Genomic DNA, 22,944 nt, shown 5'->3' on the forward strand with positions numbered 1-22,944 from the left:
TCTGGATTAAGAGCGTCTGCTAAATGCCTAAATTGTAAATTGTAAATTGTTTGTGTGTGCGGGCAGCAAGGCAATGCATTTATGTGAGTGAAATGTGAGATTATTATCCATGTTGTAAGATTGTGTTCCAAATACTACTATAAGTCTACTTGAGGTGATATAAATACATACTGTATGGCCTACTAGTTATTTTCCAGTACATTCGAGAAAAGAACAAAGATATCTCAGTTCTATCAACACTATCGCCTCCCTTACCAACAATCCACGTCATAACACTTAATTTAACAGTCCAAACAGGTAAACATATTCAAACAGTGTTGCTGCAATGCAAAGGCCACACACACACACACACACACACACACACACACACACACACACACACACACACACACACACACACACACACACACACAAACACACAAACCAGTATCAGTAAAAGTACAGTAAACCTGTCTTTTCTTTTCAAGGTGTAATGCTGCACTCTAGTGGTCAAAATTGAAAACACACAAATATCATTGCTGGTCATAAAACACAGCAGTTTGGATCAACAAATGCAAAATGATGACAGATATTGGAATTTTAATCTTACGGTAAATGTTCAATACAGCCTGTTGCCTCAGGAGAGGATTGAGGTGGCTTCGCTGCTACACATAACTGTAGAGAAATAAAAAATAAACATCATGTAAGTAACACTATAGTTTAGATCAGAGGTTCCCAACCACTAGTCAGCTCAGGTACTAGTGGTACCTGAGCCCCCTCCGCTGGTACACAGAGGAGTCGCCCAAAAAGGAGAAAAAAAGACAAAAGTGGAATGAAATATTTATATTACTACAGGTAGTTCTTCTGACCAAGCAATTGTTTGAAATAGGCTCTCCAGCCGTGCTGAAATGAGCATGACGTACAGCACGCCTAGCCAATAGAAGATTTATTAGAAATAGGATTAATCACATTAGAAATATCATCCGTTGTGCTGATTAGTGATTTGACAGAGTTTTGTCAGAGCAGCAGCATTATTGGCTTAGGAATGGAACAAAAGGGGCAGCTCCTGTATTTTAACATCAGTTATTATGGTGGTACTATTTTCTGAGGTGGTATATAAGTAGCCTTGCCGAGCCATGGGGCCCATAGGGCAGGAGCCTATCTCCTGTTTCTGTAGCGTGAGGTAGCGTGATGTACAAGTACACCCCCTGGACATGATGCTAGTATGTCGCAGGGACTTACCCCCAATCCAACCCTTGATGCTGAGTGCCGAACAGGGAGGCACTGGGTCCCATTTTTAGAGTCTTTGGTATGACCCGGCCGGGGATTGAACCCCCGCCCACCCAGTCTCAGGGCGGACACTCTAACCACAAGGCCACTGAGGTGGTCACTGAGGTGGTACTTCAGTATAAACCAATGGTGTAGACGGGTACACCTTCAAAGGAATCCCTGAACGCCAACTGTACAAAAATAAATACATATGAAATTAAAAAAAAAAAAAAATTAGACCTTTAAAAGGGGGGTCCCCCACATGATTTTGGGGCGCCACCAGATGACAGCGAAGTGACAATTTAAGGATTTTAAAGTCAATTTCAATACCGTAAAGATGGAGTGCCACAATTTTTGTATTTTTCCAGTTTTTCATGTGTCTATGAGGTGACAGTACTTCATTAGACACCCTGGAGTCGTTTTTATGTGCAATGGTGTATTGACTTTGTATTTAGGGTTTCTTCCTGGAGGCTGAACCCTTGACAGTCAAACGGGCCAATGAAATAAACAATAATATAGTGACATCACACTATCAGCCCCTCCCCTAACCCCTCCCCCTTTATCATACAACTACAGCTGTGGGTGCGGCTTCAGTTCAGGTGGATCACCACCCATCACCACCCACCATTCAGTCCATTTAGGGGTCCTTGACATGAAAAAGTTTGGGATCCACTGCACTAAGCTATGGCGGCTTATGTGTTGTCCACGTAACATCACAGTGGTGGTAACTCCTGTGAACAGGAGCGTGCATGCTCTGCCCCTCCGCTCCTTCACCTTTTTCTCCTGGCTCTCTTTCTACTTCATCCCCCACTCCCTTCTTTTCCTCATCTCTTCTCCTCACCGCTGACCTCCGTCCGCCACTGCTCTGGGCCGGTGTTGTCCTTTGCAGCGGTGACGGTAGTGACGGAACATCACCACCGTTATCGTCATCCTGTGCCACCGCTTCCATCACCGGCTCTAGGGTTTTACCGGCGCCCTCGCTCGGCTGGGGCGGGTCAGCCGCGCCGCTGGAGGAGGGCACCGCGGCGCCCTCGCTCGGCTGGGGTGGGTCAGACGCACCGCTGGAGGAGGGCACGGCTTGGGTCCGGTCACTCTCTCCGTCCTGCTGTCGCTGACGTACTCTGTCGGTGCCATGCCTGCGGATGGTCCGGCGGTGCATGCTGCGGCGCGGCTTGTTGCAGTGCAAGGTGCGCCTGCGGTGCCACTGGTTGAGGGACTTCTGGGCCTCGAAGCTGAGCTGGCGGGCGGCAACCCGCGGTCGGAAGCTGCTGATGTAGTACAGAGAGGCGTAGACCGACGTCAGGTAGTAACCCTCTGTGGAGAAGAGGGACAAAAACACACTGAATAACTCAGAGAGGCAATGTGTCGCTTGCCAAAAATAACAGATTTTAAAACGTGACATATAGCCTAATTATACAACAGGTCGTTTTGAGGAAGCATTCTGATTGGTTGAAACCGCTTTTTAGCCGTGCTTAAAACACGATATAGCAGTGGCTAATCAAAACAAAGAATTCAGCCGTGCTTTTCTCTCAGAGCGCAGCAGACTCGGTGGCGAGGCAAGCTAGTTTCTTGGGACATTTGTGGTCGTAGTGACTACATCTGTCATTGAAATCTTTTAACTTTTCAGCGATTCTCTTAGATTTAAAAGTAACTGTTGTATAATTGCAATATTACACTCGAGTCGAGGGTGTTCTTTATCGTCAGTAATTACACTTCTGCGATACCTTTTGGCACCGCAGGCGTGCATTAATGACTCTCGTATAATATTGCTTAAATGTGAATGCTAGAAAGTGTAATTGTGTTTGAATGAGTGTCCTGAGAGTAGTATGTGTGTGTGTGTGTGTGTGTGTGTGTGTGTGTGTGTGTGTGTGTGTGTGTGTGTGTGCGTCTGTCTCACTCTCTCCTTGCAGCTGTGTGGGGTCCAGTAGCTCCATCATATAGTCGGTGTCCAGCTGTAAGGTGACCACATCACTGCGAAGCAGAGTCCACGTCAAGCAGGGCAAGAAGTCATCTGCTCCAAACACCGCTCCTACAGCAGAGGATAGGGAATGTTCATTGGTCTTGAACTTGGAAACATCTTCATCTGAGGTTTATGCAGAGGATCTTGACACAAAACAAGTGGGCCAGTGACGGAAGACAAACACATGCTAAGTCAAAGATGTCAGAAGAATCATAAAGCGAGACAGAAACATGGAATATACCTGGGCTTGCATTGGCGCTCATGCTCCTGTAGACGCTCTTGCAAACCTTGAGCAATATCTCCACCTTCTTGCTGGGGGAGTAGGCGTCGTGCATGTGGCTCCACCTCTGCTGCATGCGCTCCAGGGTCAGGCCGTCGGGGACCCCGGCCCCTGCGGACCCCTCCAGCTCCTGCAGCGTGCGGTCCTCCAGCACACGCTGGTTTCTGCGGAGCGAATCCAGGCTTCCGTCGTCTTCTCGAGGCGCTTGCAGGGAGGAGTATAGGTGGGTGGAGACTGGCTTCAGCGCCACCTTGTGGAGAGCCAACTCCACCATGGAGTCTAGAGGAGGAACGACATATATCATTTATCTGGATGCCTAAGAAATATAAAAAAATATTTTGTTGTCATTTCACAGAAGTGCTGAAGATGTTACAGAAGGGAGCTCGTATCGCTCTCATCCTCTCTCTTCGCATGGTGTGATTAATTTTACATTCAATATCGCTACACTTGATCGATAAATGTGTGTATTCTCTGTATTCATGTCAAGGTGCAGGTTTGTCTATAATGTGTTCAAATATAATGTCTATGTACTTGCCAGAGAATCACAGTTTACTTATTTATATCCATATTCATACATTTTCCCTCAAAAACACAGATTAAATTTCTTTGCTAAATAGTTACTGTATCGATTTTTAAATCATTGAATCGTATCGTATCGCCATCAAGTGCTAAGAAGTTACATCTCTCTCACCAAAGTCTTCTTGTGGCGCGCCGTCCAACAGCGTCTGGATGGCAGCGTCTGGAGAGTCCAGCAGCGGGTCCCTCAGTGCCGTGAGCGACAACCTCACCTCCTGCAGGAACTCCAGGCCTCGGACCCCGCCGGGGTCCACGCCTCCCCTCAGCGTCGTCTCCACGAATCCCCTCACGGCCTCGGCGAACGCCCCGACCCCCCGGTCGCACAGGTCCTGCGCCCGCATGGCCAGCCTCCTGTTGGGACACACCAGGCCGCCTATCGCCTGGCCCACCAGGGCCGATAAGCGGTTCTTCACCTTCGAGTGGTGGGGAAAGTACAGACGTTTTACTTAAACCCCCTTTAGGACTATTCCGATTCTAAAAACGCCTTCTAAATACTTCAATACTAATTAAAATATTCATTAAAAAATTACAAAAATGTTATGCGGCCAATATACTGTACATAGCAACAACAACCCCAAAAGGGGTAAAACACTAAAAGGGGTTCCCGCTTTAAGTTAAAAGTCAGAATCAATACTGACATATAGAAATGCTAATATAGAAATGCTCCTTTAAAAGTAAAGGTCCTGAATTCAAAGAGTAAGAAGTTAAAAAGTATTGGTATCACATTGTACTTAAAGTACCAAAAGTTGAAAGTACTCATTATGCAGAATGTCCCATTTCAAATGGGTTTTCAAATGCATACAAACCGTTTGAAAATAGCAGATCTACAAGCTCACAATGAGCGAAATGCTTCTGGGGCTGAAGTGTTTAATGTATGTTATCTACAAAGTAACTAAAAGGTTTCAAAAAATGAGTACTAAAAGTAGAACATTTGCCTCAGAGATGTAGTGGAGTAAGAAGCAAAAGTACTGGCAATTGGAAAATATTCAAGTAAAAACACCTAAAAATTGTACTTAAGTACAATCCTTAAGTACATGTACTCGGTTACATTCCACCACTGTTCACCTTGCTGGCCAAGCCGTGTGCGGACGTCAGAGTGAGAGATGTGAGAGTGTCCGGTTCGTCCTGGCTGTCCATGCTGCTGTTGGACAGCGAGTCCATCTCCAGGGAGTGGGGGTCCATCTCCAGGGAGTGGGGGTCCATCTCCAGGGAGTGGGGGTCCTTCTCCAGGGAGTGGGGGTCCAGGGAGGACGGAGACCTGGGCGGAGGCCGCCACACGCCGTCCTCTATCCACGAGACCCTGCCAAGTACAGGTATGGGACAGGTTATCAGCGGTGCACTGGTGCTCAAACTGTTTCCATGTCAAGGACCCACAGAGTTACCTGTATGTGGCAGTGGACCCCCAGTGAAATGTGCATAGGGTGGGTGGGTTATGACAGGGGTTCTCAACCTTTTTGCCTGAGGACCCCCGGAAATGCTTTGGCCATGTCTCGCGACGCCCGCCCTGCCCCCTCCCCACCCCCAATACAAACTGACTGCAAAAATAAGCTTATAATAGAGAAAATATATCATAAATGAATACTGAAACCAGATATAATCATTAAGGAAAGTTTATGCATGTAGTATAATGTAGGCCTACTATGTAAACTCTTCATTTCCATATTCCAGCCATTCAGTTGCAAAAAAAAGATACCAAACTAAACCTAACCCTAACCTCAGTAAAACTACACCAAACAAAACCTAACCCTAACCTCAGTAAAACTACACCAAAATCATGGCCCGTAGCACTTGCCCTAGCCCTTAGATTAGCACTTTAAATAGACTTAGGTAGCATTATACTTTATAGCATGTTACGTAGACAGCACTAGAATTGTATTTTACTAGAATTTCGTGCGCGCTATGCGCGCACTCATCCCAGAGCTACTTCGCCACGCACTATGGGAAGAAATAAATTGCGGGAGTTGACTCCACATGTAGTAACGGATGGGTTATTGGAAATGTACCATTGTTTTGTCCTGAATATTTCCACAGCCTAATTACTAAAGGATTGTGACTGTGGGACAGACATACAGTCTGACATACAATAGGCTATATATATATATTTACTATATATTTGCTGTTCATATATAATAGGAATGAAGTGATTTACATAGCATTTTGAAATTGGCGTGTGTACTACTTGCAATGCGATTTGCGCCCTCTCCCCCTATTTGACCGTGAGAAGTATCACATTCCAATGGTTACTACTTTACATAACAACAGCTTTCTGGTTATACCTGAGCGGTGAGCGCAGGCAAGCATGCACCCAACTTACAGCAGTGGACTGCTATGGCTGCTGTGTGGTGTCCATTAATAGCATATTTGTTAATAGCCTGGGCACCATTTAATTTCGGTATATGATCCGGGCTGGAGCCGGATGATATGCCTACGTCATGTTGTAGGCAATGGTTTGCCTACAAGAAGCTGTTTGTTGCTTCCTGTTTGATTAAAAGCAATAAAAGCTCTCGTAAGCGAGAGCTTTTATTGAGAGGGAAAAGGAAGTTGTCGCCGCCTGTTCATCCTGTCTGGCGACTACAAAACAATACTACAACATGACGTAACCACATCATCCGGCCCCAGCCGGGATCATACGGACTTTTGAAACAGAGACCAGGCTTTCCTCCGAGGCGGTGGAAAGCCTGGTGAGGCGAGGTTAATTTGTTAATAGCATATTTGGTAACAGGCCAATTCTGGTATGGAAGCATGAAGCTGGCCAAATTGTAATGAAATGGCCAATACGAAAAGTCAATTGAAATGAAAGAAATGGTTTTTCATTGTCAGGTCATGAACGCTTTTCATGAGACGAAAATAAATTTAAAATGCAATTGCTGACGCATCTACAGATTAGTTACAGATGCATGCATTCGTCCAAAGCAAACTTCACACACACGCATGTAGCAATGACGCATCTACAGATTACAGTTTCAGATGCATGCATTCGTCCAAAGCAAACTGCAATGGTGGACGTACACACAGACTCACACAGACGCATGTACCAATGACGCATGTTGTAGTTACCTGCAATTGTGGAAGACGTGGCGTCGTGTCCAAGTGACAGGTAATGGTGGAAATAGCCGTAGTCAGAAGTATCGTGTCCAAGTGAGTTTTTCCCGTTGGTACCACGGCAGAACTGTGGTGTTTGCATGAATGAAACTGTATGTAATCGCGCGTCGAAGTTGTAATCGTGTGTGGGACTGTGTGTGTTCACTGTGTTGTGCTTCTTGGGGAGGCGGGACTGTGTGTGTGTGTGTGTGTAAGGGCCTATAGTGTTGCCAGGCAGTGTTGCCAGGTTAGCGAATTGTAAGCGAGTTGTAGTGTGTGTAAGTAGCGTGGTTAAAAGGCCTTGTTTGTGGGCCTGTTGGCCTTGTTTCTGGCCCTGTTGGGGCAACAGCATACTCGGGGGTGTGGGTGATTGGGCCGATAATGTTTGTATTAAACAAATGCATTGCCGGCGTGAGTGTGGAAGGGAGGCATTAATTTGGCAGTGCAAAGACTAATGTTTGACGGCTGGTGGTCTGCTTTGTCGTCGGTCAGCTTATGAGGAGATAGCTTTTGAACACTGCGAAGGGTAAGTGTGTGACGTCACTGGCCGTGTGAGTGTGTGTGGGTGTAGTGTGTAAGATGGTGTTGTGGGTGTTGCAATAGCGACGTAGCTGTTGTGGCTTTGGGTTTCTTCTGGGTTCAACGTATTGCGTACAGCTTTTTGGGTACCACTTCTCCAATGTATAATAGATGTAGTCATAGCACTTTTAGTATAAAGTGTGTGTATAGTATAGTATGTAGAGTTTATATGTATAGTTTCATTATATAGATATTCCACTGTTACGTTATTAGCTTACACATGTTTCATGACAACTACTTTTTATTTATGTGATGTATTGCTATGCTTTTTGTTCTTACTTAATGTAAATCGCTCTGGATTAAGAGCGTCTGCTAAATGCTTAAATTGTACCTAATCCTAACCTCAGTAAAACTATACCTGGTCAGGAGCCAATCATGTTAACCATGTTAAGGTGGGTCTAACCTACTATATAACGTTGGTGGGATTCATAATCACGCCACTCCTACCTACTGTACCTGTAAGGGGATATGACACTGCTTGGGGGCTCACTCCTACCTGTAAGGGGAGCTTGGAGGCTGGAGCGCTGAGCTCATATCGGAGGACGTAACCCTGGAGGTGTCGGCAGTAGTGGGGAAGCTCCCCATGCTCCCTGCCTTCAAGCTGGAGCCGGAGGAAGAGCTGGGCCGTCTCAGTACCACCGTCTCTGTGGTGGTGGTGGTGGTTGTGGTGGTTGTGGGTGATGTGGGTGTGATGGTGGGCTGGTGGGAGATTACCTCTGACTGGGCTCTGGTTAGACCTGGAGAGGACAAAACATAATGCTGTAACCACAGACGTAGAATTAAAGAAGAAAGGGAGAGCCTCTTGCAATGAAATAATATGTCTTTGCTGTCGGGAGGGAGATTATCCTTTCATTGTCAATGGCATTTAATGTTTGTGTTGCCACAAAAAGCCGATTTGTTCAGACACATATGACGTAAATTCTCCTTTCATTGTCAATGGCAAATGTGACACATGTTGTGACGAAAAGCTGTATATAGCCTAGCGCCCCTAAAAATACTGAAAATAGCCCTTCTAAAAGATCACAAGTAGAAAAAATATGGAGATATGATGTTTCTGCCAGACAATTAACGATGATGTTTTGACCACTTGAAAGGCATACTTCATCCCCAAAATGACTCTTGTTCTTCTATCAATTACTCTATTAATTACTTACCATGAAGCTGTGATTTCATGGAGAATCTTTGTTTTTTTGTCACTGTTCACAGTGAATGAAGAATTCAGAAAATGAAAGTCACGATTAACAGCAAGACTATATCACCAATCTGTTTATAAACTCCAAATCCAAAAAAGCTTCTCACAGTACAATACTTTACTTTATTTGTTTATTTGGATGGGACATTGCATATGGACTTTACATGTCTTGTCTGTAGCGTAGTCAGTCATGATGGAAGCGCAGGCAACATCGCCAAAACTGCACTTCACTGGACACCAGAGGGCAAACGCAAAAGAGGCCGACCCAAGAACACCTGGTGTAGGACAGTGGAGGGAGAGTTGAAGACCCTGCATCACACCTGGGGATCTATAAAGACGCTGGCCCAGGACAGACTGAAGTGGAGATCCTTTGTTGCTGCCCTACATGCCAGCCGGCATAAAGGGCAGTACGTAAGTACATGTCTTGTATCCAGTTGCATTATTAGTACTACCAAAATACTGCATTATCACTCAAAACCTATTAACCTAGTATTAACACTTCCGCTATAAACTGTCTCAAGAGTGCCTGGATGTGTGCGTTGGGTTCAACATGAGCCGAGTTCAACTGAACGCAGATTTTTTTAATATAGTTTTGCTGTTTGCTGTTCATTTTGGACCCCTAGTGTCTTCAATGCAGCAAGGATTTTTGGAGGATTTTTCCTTCACCGACTAGTCAAGATATCATATTATACAGTATGATGGATTATTGCCATAACGTGACAGTAATCAAAGAACAGTAATCAAAAAAGAATCAAAAGGAAAGTACCAAGTAACACTCCCTTACCTGAGCTCTCTGTGCTGCCGTCCCTGATTCCCTGATCCAATGAGCACGCTCTCTGCTGGCTGCGTCGCCCCAAGCCTCCCCATGGCCCGGCGCCGCTGAGACGCCGCTCCTGATTGTAGACGCTCAGCTGGGTGGAGAGCTGAGGGCTGAGTGGCTGGTTAGCGAGCCAATCATCTCCGTGCTCGTGCAGGTAGAGCCGGTTGATGAAACACACAGCCTCGTTGGCTGGCGTCATCTGAGAAAACGCATACATACACACACACACACACACACATGCACGCACGCACATAGCTGAAAATATCTTGTATGTCATGTTGACAGATGGTACGTATTCACAGATAAAAGTAAACATTACAACGCAACAAAAATGTAATTTATATAGCACATTTAACACGACAAAGTCAACCAAAGTGCTGCACAGGTTAAAAGAAAACAAAGGGATATAAACAATAATAACAACAATATAAACAGACATTAAAGACACGTAGAATAGAATATATCTATTCTACGTCCGAGCGTAGACATGGTAACGCCCCGCCTGCCTCTGATTGGCCTACCGACACTGCCGGCCTTACCAGACTTTCCTCCGAGGTGGAAGATACATGCTGGATATTCTGCCGTGAGGTTACTCCGTGGTGAGAAATAAATAAATAATACAAGTACGATATAATACAAGAGAATGACAGCTAGGCACGCGCGACAGTATCTTTTATGTTTTGTAGAAGAGGCAAACTAATATATTGTTTATGCCGTTTATTTTACATGTGTACAGTGTAAACTTGAAACATTATTCTACTGTAAAAAGGTATCTTTTCCCTTGATCTTTATCTTTTTTAGTATAATAGTATTACTTTACTAGAATTAGATTAATACACGATAATCAACACTAACACTTTAATTTAGAACACACCCAAATCAAATCATACAAATACGTGTTCAATATATTAGTTTTCCTCTTCTACAAAAATAAAAAATAAGTCTTTATCAGGGATTTAAAAATATCTATTGACTGGGCGGCTCGGATATGTAGAGGCAAACCATTCCAGAGCCTGGGAGTACAGAGACAGAGACAGACAGACAGACAGACAGACAGACAGACAGACAGACAGACAGACAGACAGACAGACAGACAGACAGACAGACAGACAGACAGACAGACAGACAGACAGACAGACAGACAGACAGAGTGTTTACCTGTATTGAACACATGACAAGGTTTGGCTCCATGTTGGTCAGGTGATCGTCCTGTGGGTCAGAGTTCACGCAGAGCCAGGATTCTATATGTGCAAGAGAAGATTCAACTATAACAGTGGTTCTCAAAGTGGGGTTCCAAATCATGGACCCTTATCTGGAACCCTGAGCACGTACACGTGGAAAGTTCCATTTCTTCACTCTCAGAGTTATGAGTGTCCTTGCATTGTTGATTTTAACAGCAACTTTTGATTTAGTTTTAGTCATTGTCTTCTGAATAACATTTCATTTAGTTTTAGTCAACTAAATATAAGTTTTTAGTCCACTAAATCTACAGTTGATTTTGTCGATATATATTGGTTGGCCTTGATTACGTCGAAATGGCAGATTTTACACTTTGTTGCATGCTGAAAATAGCCGATCTACAAGCTTACAACGAGTCGTTCTGCGACGCGTTGTGAGGTTGTAAATCGGCTATTTTCAGAGCACAACATCTGAGAGCAACCAAACGAAAAAATACGTGTTTTTTAGTTTTACTGGATCTTTTCTCCACAGAATTGACAGAATTGTATAAAAGTATAAAGTAGAGGGGTGACTAGGTCCCTGTAGAAATAAAATACAAATAAATAATAATAAATAATAAAGCCACTTCACAGCATAAGCCTACAGTAAAACCACACATAACAGCACACTGCCATATGACAACAGCATTAGGTCAGGAACACAATAAATACACAGTATTAATTGATTGATTGATTTATCCATTCGTAGCTCTGATATTGTACAAATATAACCAAATGGAGTCCAACTGGTTACCTTTGTAGACTGTTAATGCTCTTACACACAAGGAGCAAGGAAAAACCAAGGTTGGGCTGAAAAATCAACCTTGTCTAGAAAGATAATTATGCCGCTTAATAGCCTCGTTATAATTGCAATGTACTTTTCTTATAACACAAACAGATGTATAAATTAATACAGAATTAATCGCACGAAATTAATGCTGCTGATTACGGACATTAGCATTAAACTAACCCTTATACGTGTGTGGGTATGTGTGTGTGATTTGTACAATATACATTTTGTCTCTGGAAACCCCATACTGTATCTCCAAAACTGTTACTTTTCAGGATTCAAATTAAAACATGGCAAATGTAGCAGATGTAATGCGTTTGGAGCTTGTAGTGAATAGATCCAAAGTGTTCATTTGAGGGACAGAAGTATCAGTGTGTGGGACAGGACGAGATGGGATGGGATACTTAAAACCTAACAAAAGGTAAACAAAATTAAAAAAGAAGGTTGCCTCTTATATCCATGGCATATTTTCATATTCCAAATTCCAAATTTGGAGCTCTGGCTCATGGACTTCCGACTTATTTTGGTATTTCCATTAACACCTGAATGCAGCCCGACTACTGATCAGTAATGTAAACCAACCAGAATCTCAACTGAGAATACAGTTTCTGTTTCAAGTTGCGTCTATAAACCCTGTCACCCTGCACTGCAGAGCCACTATTACATAGACTTCACAGACAAGCACTCACTTACTGTTGTTGTTCTGTAGCTGCTGATGCCCTTTTAGTCTGACCAGAATCAAATCCAAACTGTTAATTTGAGGGACAGAAGTATTTGTGTGGAACCGGGGGGACGGGGCGGCGTTAGCAACTTATTACTCAAATGCGTTGATGTTATATTCGACCATAGGCCTAATAATGCCTATCATTTTATTATTAAACCCTTCTGATGTCACATTTGGTTTTAAATGCAAATTGGGTAGTATGGCTGACTTGGTACCCTAGCCTAGGGGATATTTCTTATGTTATTTTAACAGACTTATTAATAGTAGGCTATACATTTTGCAGGAAAGAGGCAATGAGAGCTTTACAACAGAAAGCCAACTATTAGGGGACTATAGCGGGCATTTGAACACTGCTAGTCACAATGTGGGACATGGTCTCAATTTGTGGGATGTCCTGGCAATGAGGGACTGTCCCACACAAAGGGGGACATCTGGTCACCCTAGCTACTTCTGATGCTTTCGCGTGACGCTGTAGATTGATCAAGCACACAAAAAGGCAAAATACGGAGATAAGAGGTTTCTGCCCGACGATGTACCGTATCTGTGTGCATTGTAGCATTTCAAATGAAACACAGGCTAGTATGACAGAGAGCAGAACTCACTGGGATCCAGCTGAGAGAGACGAGCGTCCGTCTGCTCCGTCACTCCGTAGTAGACCCATGACGGGATGGACAGACACACAGACAACACATCCCTGACACGCGCACACACACACACACACACACACACACACACACACACACACACACACACACACACACACACACACACACACACACACACACACACACACACACACACACACACACACACACACACACACACACACACACACAATTTATTTATGTCCACATAAAGGAGAAACAGTCACAAAACCATGGCATACTGTATGTCTTCATGCTATAATAGGCATGTCATTCAGTACTCTAAGTAACAGTGTCTCCAATTACAGCAGAGACAGCACAACGTGCGCGCACGCACGCACGCACGCACAAGACAAAACAGAGCATACAGATCTGTTTTTACGGATAGAAATAAGTATGAGTCTGTACTGATTCCATAGAGCTTCTCAAAGTACAGTAGGTGGACACCACCCCAGGTTGACTAGAGCAGGGTTTCTAAAAGTCTGTTAAAAGACAGCACTGGAGCTGTCGTTGTCTGTGAATGTGTGTATTTGTCAGGATCTGCCGGGATTCTGTGTGTTGTGTATGTTGTTCTTGAGACTTATTTTGAAGTAATGATATGGTGTTCTTGATTCTTATTTTGAAGTGATGCTTTTGTGTTTCCTGTCCTCCTTTGTAGTAGTTTCCTGCCTTGTCTTGTCTCACCTTCCCTGATCTTTGGTTATTTGTTTCACTGTTAGCCAATCCTTGTGTTGATTTGATTTGAGTTCACCTGTGTCCTGTTAATCGTGTGCCTATTTAAGCCCTGTGTTTGGTTGTGTTCTCTGTTGGATTATTGTCTTGTATTCCGAGTGTCAAAGTCTGTTCGTTTGATAGTGTTGCTCTCCTGCAAACCTCTGTCTAATTAAACTTCCACTTCAAGATTCTGACTTCCTCACATTTGGGTCCTACTTGGAAACCACCTCCTGACAGTATTGCTTTATTTAAGTCACAAGACTAGTGGTTTCCCAACATGCATGTTGGGAAACCACTAGTCTGATTGAAGCAACACTAGTAAGGTGGGGGTGGACCGTGTTGAGACTGTTGACATCAACATCTGTGTGAAACGCATACAGTACGTATACATCTGAGTCAACAGCTTTGCATATATGCCTGTACTAGTGTGTACAGGCAGGAGTGTCAGGAAGGAGAATTATGATTTCAGTATAATTATTCATCTTGAGTTATGTAAATGTTCATTTAAAATTAAGAGATTAAAGCTATATACACACATACAATATAAATGTGTATATACTGTATAGCTTTAATCCTTTTTGTCCTTATGCCATGTCCTTTGATTGTACCTTACCTGTATTATTGGATTGTTTTTATGGTTATCATTTGTAGGCTTAGTTGTTGCTTTTCTGATATTTATTGGTTTGCAGTTAATTATTTATTTTCCTGCACCATTGTTTCAGCCCACCCTAGACTATGTTATTGGTTCTACTATTGGCCTTTGTGCCTAATATAATAATATTTCTACTTGACTATGCTCTAAAAATGTATGGTTATGTCAGTAGATGTGGGGGGGTGTGACTGTGACTTGACTACTCTGATTACCTTCATTGCAAAGACAGCTTGTCGACCTGTATATAAAAAACGCCTACTTTGTTGTATACTCATTCCTGATGAAGACCCGGAGGGGTCGAAACGTTGATTCCTGATCCCTTAAATAAAATTGATGGGAGCTTAAAGAACTTAGTGTGCGGACGTCCTACCTTCTTCCTGTATGTATATTTTTGTCCTGCACCCGTCAACATTTTTGAGATGTGTGTGCTTCCCGTTTGGAATGTTCTCTCATGGTTCACAGTACACACATGACATGACCGATCAAAGTGTCTTAATCCAAGGTACTCACCGAGTCAGAGAGTAGAAGAGCACCAGCTGAGGCAAGTCTAAGAAACCTAGATGAGACTGAGACAGCTGGAAGGCTGAGAGAGAGAGAGAGAGAGAGAGAGAGAGAGAGAGGAAATGACAGAAAATGCAAAAAAAAAAAAATGTTTCACAAGATAGTATTACTGTTAATGCAAACGCAGCTCCGTTTACACGTTTATTTTATTGCTTTATCTTCATTGTTTTGTTCCACTTTTGCTTTGGCAATGTAAACGTACGTTTTCTCATGCCAATAAAGCTCATTTGAATTGAATTGAATTGAGAGGGAGACAAAGAGAGGAAAAAGTGTAGTTTTTAGACACATTGCTAAAAACCTTGCCAGGTGTGTGCCTGTATGCTCTAGTGAATGTGTGTTATGTGTGGTCTCTACCTGCAGGGCTACGTTGTATGGGGTAGTCAGCGACCTGGTCCCCGCCTGTAGACACACACAACAGACCGGGCTCAGACCTCGCGGCGGCGTCCCTCACAGCCAGGAAACTCTGGAGATAACGATCACAGAGACCACACACAGACACACGGAAGGTGTTAATAGCATTATGTCTGTGTATGAGGTGCTGACGTGTGCCTGTCTGTCAAACAGGAACATGTTTGGAGTGTTAACTGGCTGCCACAAGGCTTGGCTTTTCCCCCTGATGGCTCCTCCTTGGCCACACCCACACAGCAAATCCTAAAAGAAACCTAGAAGAATTATCATGGAAAAATATGGGAATTTTGGCCTATGCCTATAGGGGAGACGATCTATTATGGGAACTGAGCAAAATTCATTGTATTTCCAAGTCCCAATGTATAAACAAGTTAAAACAACAAACCCATTTTTTTCTCACAGTATGAGTAAGGTGTGTGAGAGAGAATGGAGGAAGAGATATGCAGCATGGGGGGGAAAATCCTCTTCCTGGGGCATAGTGGCAGCTCAGCCAGTCAGCACACATACCACACACAGTAGACACACATCCAACTGTCAATCTCAAGGTTCCAGATGACTCACTATATGTCACATGATCACATCCCCTCAAACAAGTGCTTTGGAAAATGATTTTATAGGAATGATGTGACCAGTTCCTGTGTGTGTGTGTGTGTGTGTGTGTGTGTGTGTGTGTGTGTGTGTGTGTGTGTGTGTGTGTGTGTGTGTGTGTGCGCACGTGCATAAATTACAGACACTGTGTATACAAAGGTTAGTGCACCCTTTATTTTGTGCCCTGTGTTCCAGACTCCAGTGAATGGAAATATTAGGTTCCCATCCATAGGTACAGTAGGTCCATGTCCTGTCTCCTGTTACACAGGCCCAATGTTGTGTGTATTTTATTTTATCTCAGCTCTTCCATCCATAGGTAGGTCCATGTCCTGTTACATCCATAGGTAGGTCCATGTCTGGTCTCCTGTTCCATCCATAGGTAGGTCCATGTCTGGTCTCCTGTTACATCCATAGGTAGGTCCATGTCCTGTCTCCTGTTCCATCCATAGGTAGGTCCATGTCCGGTCTCCTGTTACATCCATAGGTAGGTCCATGTCTGGTCTCCTGTTCCATCCATAGGTAGGTCCATGTCCGGTCTCCTGTTACATCCATAGGTAGGTCCATGTCCTGTCTCCTGTTCCATCCATAGGTAGGTCCATGTCCTGTTACATCCATAGGTAGGTCCATGTCCTGTTACATCCATAGGTAGGTCCATGTCCTGTCTCCTGTTACATCCATAGGTAGGTCCATGTCCGGTCTCCTGTTCCATCCATAGGTAGGTCCATGTCTGGTCTCCTGTTCCATCCATAGGTAGGTCCATGTCTGGTCTCCTGTTACTATAGGTAGGTCCATGTCTGGTCTCCTGTTCCATCCATAGGTAGGTCCATGTCTGGTCTCCTGTTCCATCCATAGGTAGGTCCATGTCTGGTCTCCTGTTACTATAGGTAGGTCCATGTCTGGTCTCCTGTTCCATCCATAGGTAGGTCCATGTCTGGTCTCCTGTTACATCCATAGATAGGTCCATGTCTGGTCTCCTGTTACATCCATAGATAGGTCCATGTCTGGTCTCCTGTTCCATCCATAGATAGGTCCATGTCTGGTCTCCTGTTCCATCCATAGGTAGGTCCATGTCCTGTCTCCTGTTACATCCATAGATAGGTCCATGTCTGGTCTCCTGTTCCATCCATAGGTAGGTCCATGTCCTGTCTCCTGTTACATCCATAGGTAGGTCCATGTCTGGTCTCCTGTTACATCCATAGGTAAGTCCATGTCCGGTCTCCTGTTACTATAGGTAGGTCCATGTCTGGTCTCCTGTTCCATCCATAGGTAGGTCCATGTCCTGTCTCCTGTTCCATCCATAGGTAGGTCCATGTCTGGTCTCCTGTTCCATCCATAGGTAGGTCCATGTCCTGTCTCCTGTTCCATCCATAGGTAGGTCCATGTCTGGTCTCCTGTTCCATCCATAGGTAGGTCCATGTCTGGTCTCCTGTTCCATCCATAGATAGGTCCATGTCTGGTCTCCTGTTCCATCCATAGATAGGTCCATGTCTGGTCTCCTGTTCCATCCATAGGTAGGTCCATGTCCTGTCTCCTGTTACATCCATAGATAGGTCCATGTCTGGTCTCCTGTTCCATCCATAGGTAGGTCCATGTCCTGTCTCCTGTTACATCCATAGGTAGGTCCATGTCTGGTCTCCTGTTACATCCATAGGTAAGTCCATGTCCGGTCTCCTGTTACTATAGGTAGGTCCATGTCTGGTCTCCTGTTCCATCCATAGGTAGGTCCATGTCCTGTCTCCTGTTCCATCCATAGGTAGGTCCATGTCTGGTCTCCTGTTCCATCCATAGGTAGGTCCATGTCCTGTCTCCTGTTCCATCCATAGGTAGGTCCATGTCTGGTCTCCTGTTCCATCCATAGGTAGGTCCATGTCTGGTCTCCTGTTACTATAGGTAGGTCCATGTCCTGTCTCCTGTTCCATCCATAGGTAGGTCCATGTCTGGTCTCCTGTTCCATCCATAGGTAGGTCCATGTCTGGTCTCCTGTTACTATAGGTAGGTCCATGTCCGCACACACACACACACACACACACACACACACACACACACACGTGTGTTTGAGCGTGTGTGTGTGTGTGTGTGTGTGTGTGTGTGTGTGTGTGTGTGTGTGTGTGTGTGTGTGTGTGTGTGTGCGCGTGTTCGCTCACACGCTCAAACGGATGGAAGAGGAAGTGGGTTTTATTCTCGGTACGTTCAGACTATAAGTCACCAAGCCAAAAGCATCAAACACATGCAGGCAGCATTGCAGCTCGTGAGCAAGAGAGGCACATACCTGTCGATTGCCAATAACTCCACACAACCTTCACTTGTTCTACAAGTTCAACACTGACAAAGACAAACTAGACAGACAGTACTGACTCCCTCAGCCTCCCTGCAGGTTAAGGAGAACGCCTGCACCCTTTTTTAAGTGCTCATGAAACTTCCTGTGGTCCTATGCAGAGAAAAGGGCATAGAGCCCTGGCACATTCTTCTATTACCACATTACTCACGTGTCAGTGGCTTGTCGCTTGCTAAATAAGTCTTTGTCTCAGTAACTATGTACAAATACAAGTACGAGCTGTTTTTTGTTGTTATAATATCAATATCCCCTTCTTTCTTACCACAATACCACATGCATTCCGTTTTTTTCCTTTGCAGTACTAACAGGAGGTCTGTATTGTAACCTTAAATACTAAACACACCCTTTTATAGTAGCACCACTTCCCCATTAACCTCTGAAAGCAGCACTATCTGATGACCAATAAATAAGGAACTGCCTTTAAGATGACAGTTAAAGAGGCAGCTCACTAGATCGACCACATAAACACTCTATCCTTAGGAAAAAAGGGGCCTGCTAGGTTTTTTACTGTACTTGGGCCACGTTTTTCCCTCTAATACACCACATTTTGTTTGCCAGAAATAGCCAATCTACCCATAGATCGAATGTTGTTCCTCCCAGAAAAGGAATGCTGGGATTCAATGGTTCAATGGTTAACTGACTGTGTGCACCACAAAGCTGGCTCTACATGCACAGGGCCCACTGAATTCCCAATTACTGCTAATACAATCTGGCAATATGTCCCCTCCCGTTCCCTCAGGTCTGGTGATGCAAACCTCCTTGAGGTCCCCAAAACCAAATGGGGGCTGCCCTAAAGTTCGACATCCCTACTGGATTAAATACCTAAAATCTAAAACTCTCAGCGATGCCCCCCACTAGCCTGGCTAATAAGCCAGACTATTAGCCAGGCTAGCCCCCCACCCCTTTAAACCTTCAAACCACGCTCCAACTATTGATTTTATTCCTTAGTATTTTCCTCCTAATAAGTTGTTTTTAATTGTTGTCTTAAACAGCATGTGGTAGGCTAAAAACACAAAAAGGTCCTTCGAACTCGTTTCCTATTTGACTATTTCTGTGTTTGACTGTGCTGTGTTATGTTTAGTGTTTTTTCTGCATCATTCATGTCTCCCGAGTTTGGTTTTGAGTTTTAAGTTCCTGCTTATGGGTCCTAAATTTAACACCAGTTCCTGACAATTGGGTTTTAAGTTGTTAAAGCTGCACCCCATCCATCCATGCAACCACATTCAGGTCAGCACTGACTGGCATTCTGGTTAAACCGCTAAACCAAACCGGCGTGGGCGGAGGTTGGCGACCATCTCACAGGAATTTGCATAAACTGTTACACCTATTACCTATACCTACCTACCACATTAAATTGTTATCTCGGCAACAGTGAGTAAAGGTTAAAACAATAGTTCCAGATGCAACAGAAATGCATACCAAATGTGTCAGGATACCAAATGTATCCATTATCATCAGGATAGAGAACCCTGACAGGATAGATTAAACCAGTAAGACGCCCTGATGGCAGTTCATGTGGTTAAGTGGTTATAACGAGCAGAGAGCTACTGAATGAGTCAGAGGATGAGAACTGTCATAAAGGAGACTGAGAAAGACAACCGACCGAGTCTACTGACACGATCAACCCTTTTCATATCAAGGTCCATTATTTATTCAGCATCTGAGCCACGGGCCACCATTTGATGAGATTTAGCCTCGCAGACGCAAAACTAAAGAATATTTTGTTGTCGTTGGGCAAGATTTTGGCAACAATTCCATGCTGTATTGTACGAAGAGATAACAGCAAACCTTGATCATAATAACAATTCTTCTACATTATCTAGTTGTGTAGCCTTCTTTGTAAATTAAGCAATGCCAATTAAGCAATGGCAATTTAACTCTTGAGTAAAATAAAACCAAAAATTTCAAGCTCTCAAGAGTTAAAGATCTAATAATAAGCGTCCATTTGGTTAACAACTCTCCATCATTTTGCTGGGGGCCACCTGGAGCTATCCTGGCTAATAAGCCAGACTAATCACTAATAACACTTTTTCAATTTTCAACGGCTGATTAGGTCTGGCTTATTAGCCAGGCTAACCTGGAGCCACCCTCAAGGACCACTGGTTGAAAACCACTGATCTAACTGACTGAAGTCAAGTTCAACACAGCCTGACGGATATGTTAATGACAAAAGCCTGACAAAAGTTGGCAGAGGAAGTGTAGCGCCCATGGATTACATTAGATAATTGACACTGGGTGAAAAAAGTGGGTTGCAAAATCGTGAGATAAGAATTATAGAATAAAAAATGACAAAAGCCATTCCAGAAACACACAGAGAGAGAGAGAGAGAGAGAGAACTCACCCCGGCAGCGGTCCCAGACAGTGCAGCGTGGGCTCTCTCTCTGCCCCACGGTGCCCCGGGACACCAGGCGTCCTGACAGCCTCTCAGTCTCTCCAGGACGGGCAGGAGGGACGGCCTTCTTCTGCTGGGCGGCCACGGGAAGGCCGTGGTCCCGTTGACCGTCCGGTCACTACTGAGAGGCCTGGAAACAGAGGTGCACGCACACACACACAATTCTATTAATCAGTGGTGGAAAGTGACTAAGTACATTTACTCAAGTACTGTAAAAAGTAAAATGTTGAGTTTTCGTACTTTATTTGAGTATTTCCAATTTACAACACTTTCAATTTTACTCCACAGTACTACATCTCAAAGGGAAATATTGTAGTTTTACTCCACTACAATTCTTTGAAATCTTTAGTTACTAGATTATTATTACAAAACATACATTAACCATTTCAGCCCTATATATACTGTACATTCCGGCCATTTCAAAATAGCCGATTGACAAGCTCACAATGCGTCGCTGTGAGCTTGTAGATCTGCTATTTTTCAAAAGATTTGTATGTGTTTGAAAACTTTAAATGGGACATTCTGCATGCTGAGTACACAGGGCCGGCCCTAAGCAATTTGGCGCCCTAGGCCGGATTTTTCTCCTTTGAAATCTTTTCAGGGCAAACTTTCTACTTTGGGTTCTCTGGTTCAACAAGTTTCAAAGGGTCATATCCTTTTCAAATATCAAAAATAGCAATCTGCCGCCCTAGGCCATGGCCTATGTGGCCTATATATACGAGCCAGCCCTGTGAGTACATTTACTTTTGGTACTTTAAGTACATTTTGAAGCAAATACCTTTGTACTTTTACTCAAGTAAGTGATTACTTATAGTATTTCTATATTGCATTATTGATACTTAAATTGTGATTGTGACTTAAATTTCTACCAATGCTCACATGTATGTCCAACAAAGACATGATAAGGCATGAGTTAAGACATGAGAATCCAAATCCCTTTTGGAATCTCTTGAGCTGTGTAATTTCTACTGTACAATGATTGTTCTTACTTTCTATTGTTAAGTGTTCTTACTTCTTATGTTGTGGCATGGTAACTCTACACCTGAAGACAGACTGATACGGATCGCATTGTAAAAACACAAGCAAAGTCTGTGGTTAAAGTGCTACTCACCCATTTGAAGCTTGCTTCTCCGCCTCTTCAAGGCCTCGCATCTTCCCTGGCTGCACAAACTGACAGTCATGTACTGTAGATATCATCAGCAGGCAGCTTTTCATATATATTTACATACTTACTACATATACATACTTGCAAAGAAACAGACTTGAAATATTTTCTTTGAGACAATAAACAAAACGAAAACAAACATACAAACTCAACTCTAATAGGTTTATATGATATACAGATTTTAAAAAGACTTACTCGTGGTGAGCAATCTGCTACAGAAGTTACTAGTCCTTTCTGTTCCACATGGTGAAATCGCTCAGAAAAGCTAGTCTTTGCCACATTGCATGAGAGCTCAGAAGCATGTCTGTTGCAAATACGTTGGAAGGCAACAACCACCATTTAATGCCTTCTCGTCGTTTCAACGGTCGCCTTCTTCTGTGCGAGTGGCCGTGCGCATGCTGTCATTCGAAGTTTCAATCTTCCTCATGACACTTGAGACAAGACACATCCCCCCCCCCCCCCCCCCCACACACACACACACACACACACACAGTTGTGGTTAACCTAACTGAGCATCCTCACACTCAAGTAAGGCACACACAGTGACAGCATCTTAGAGTCTGAACTTTACTCGCGTGTTTCAACCTACACCGTCTCCACACTAACATGGTAGAGTTGAGAACTGAGAAGACGTGTTGAAAATGTTAAAAAGGCAGTACGTGTTGGTTTAAATAAGGTCTCAGATGTTATCTTGCAGGTGCAAAAGAAACTAACTAACTGTCTACAGCTAGACATACTACTGTACATACCTCAAAATGAGGAGGCCCAGATGAGAAACATCAACCTGGAGTCCAAAGAATCGGTTAATGTAAGTAATACATGCGCATGCATGGTGTCTGTCAAACACAAAAGACTTTTGGCAGGAACCACAACTGGAAGTGGCACCTATTGGTCAACAATATCTCCATGACAACTACCCTCAGCGTAACTCTGCAGTTTGTGTCACGCCTGCTGTTGAAATGGTTTCCTGCCAACATCACAGTCATGTTAAGACGCCACCTAGAGAGAGCATCACTTC

General features: G+C 43.8%; 1 protein-coding gene across 3 annotated transcripts; it reads right to left on the reverse strand.

The window, feature by feature from the left end:
* Positions 1-60: 60 nt before the first annotated feature.
* Positions 61-22,902, reverse strand: rinl (Ras and Rab interactor-like). 3 transcript variants are annotated; one of them, XM_080771404.1, is made up of 15 exons: positions 22,676-22,902; positions 21,873-21,922; positions 20,711-20,891; positions 15,393-15,501; positions 14,988-15,060; positions 13,070-13,161; positions 10,895-10,977; positions 9,701-9,935; positions 8,221-8,461; positions 5,130-5,364; positions 4,180-4,477; positions 3,450-3,767; positions 3,146-3,277; positions 590-2,562; positions 61-320 (listed from the first exon to the last, which is right to left on the reverse strand). In XM_080771404.1, the coding sequence occupies exons 2-14, from the start codon at positions 21,911-21,913 to the stop codon at positions 1,931-1,933; spliced, it is 2,670 nt and encodes an 889-aa protein (XP_080627530.1). In that variant the 5' UTR covers positions 21,914-21,922; positions 22,676-22,902; the 3' UTR covers positions 61-320; positions 590-1,930. The 3 variants fall into 3 exon arrangements, with proteins under 3 accessions (XP_080627530.1, XP_080627529.1, XP_080627531.1); XM_080771403.1 differs by lacking the exon at positions 22,676-22,902 and adding an exon at positions 22,122-22,143; XM_080771405.1 differs by lacking the exons at positions 61-320; positions 22,676-22,902 and having other exon boundaries at positions 563-2,562; positions 21,873-21,933.
* Between the last annotated feature and the right edge of the window lie 42 nt (positions 22,903-22,944).

This window comes from Protomyctophum bolini (genome assembly GCF_963924005.1).
Source record: "Protomyctophum bolini genome assembly, chromosome: 9".
Taxonomy (NCBI): domain Eukaryota; kingdom Metazoa; phylum Chordata; class Actinopteri; order Myctophiformes; family Myctophidae; genus Protomyctophum; species Protomyctophum bolini.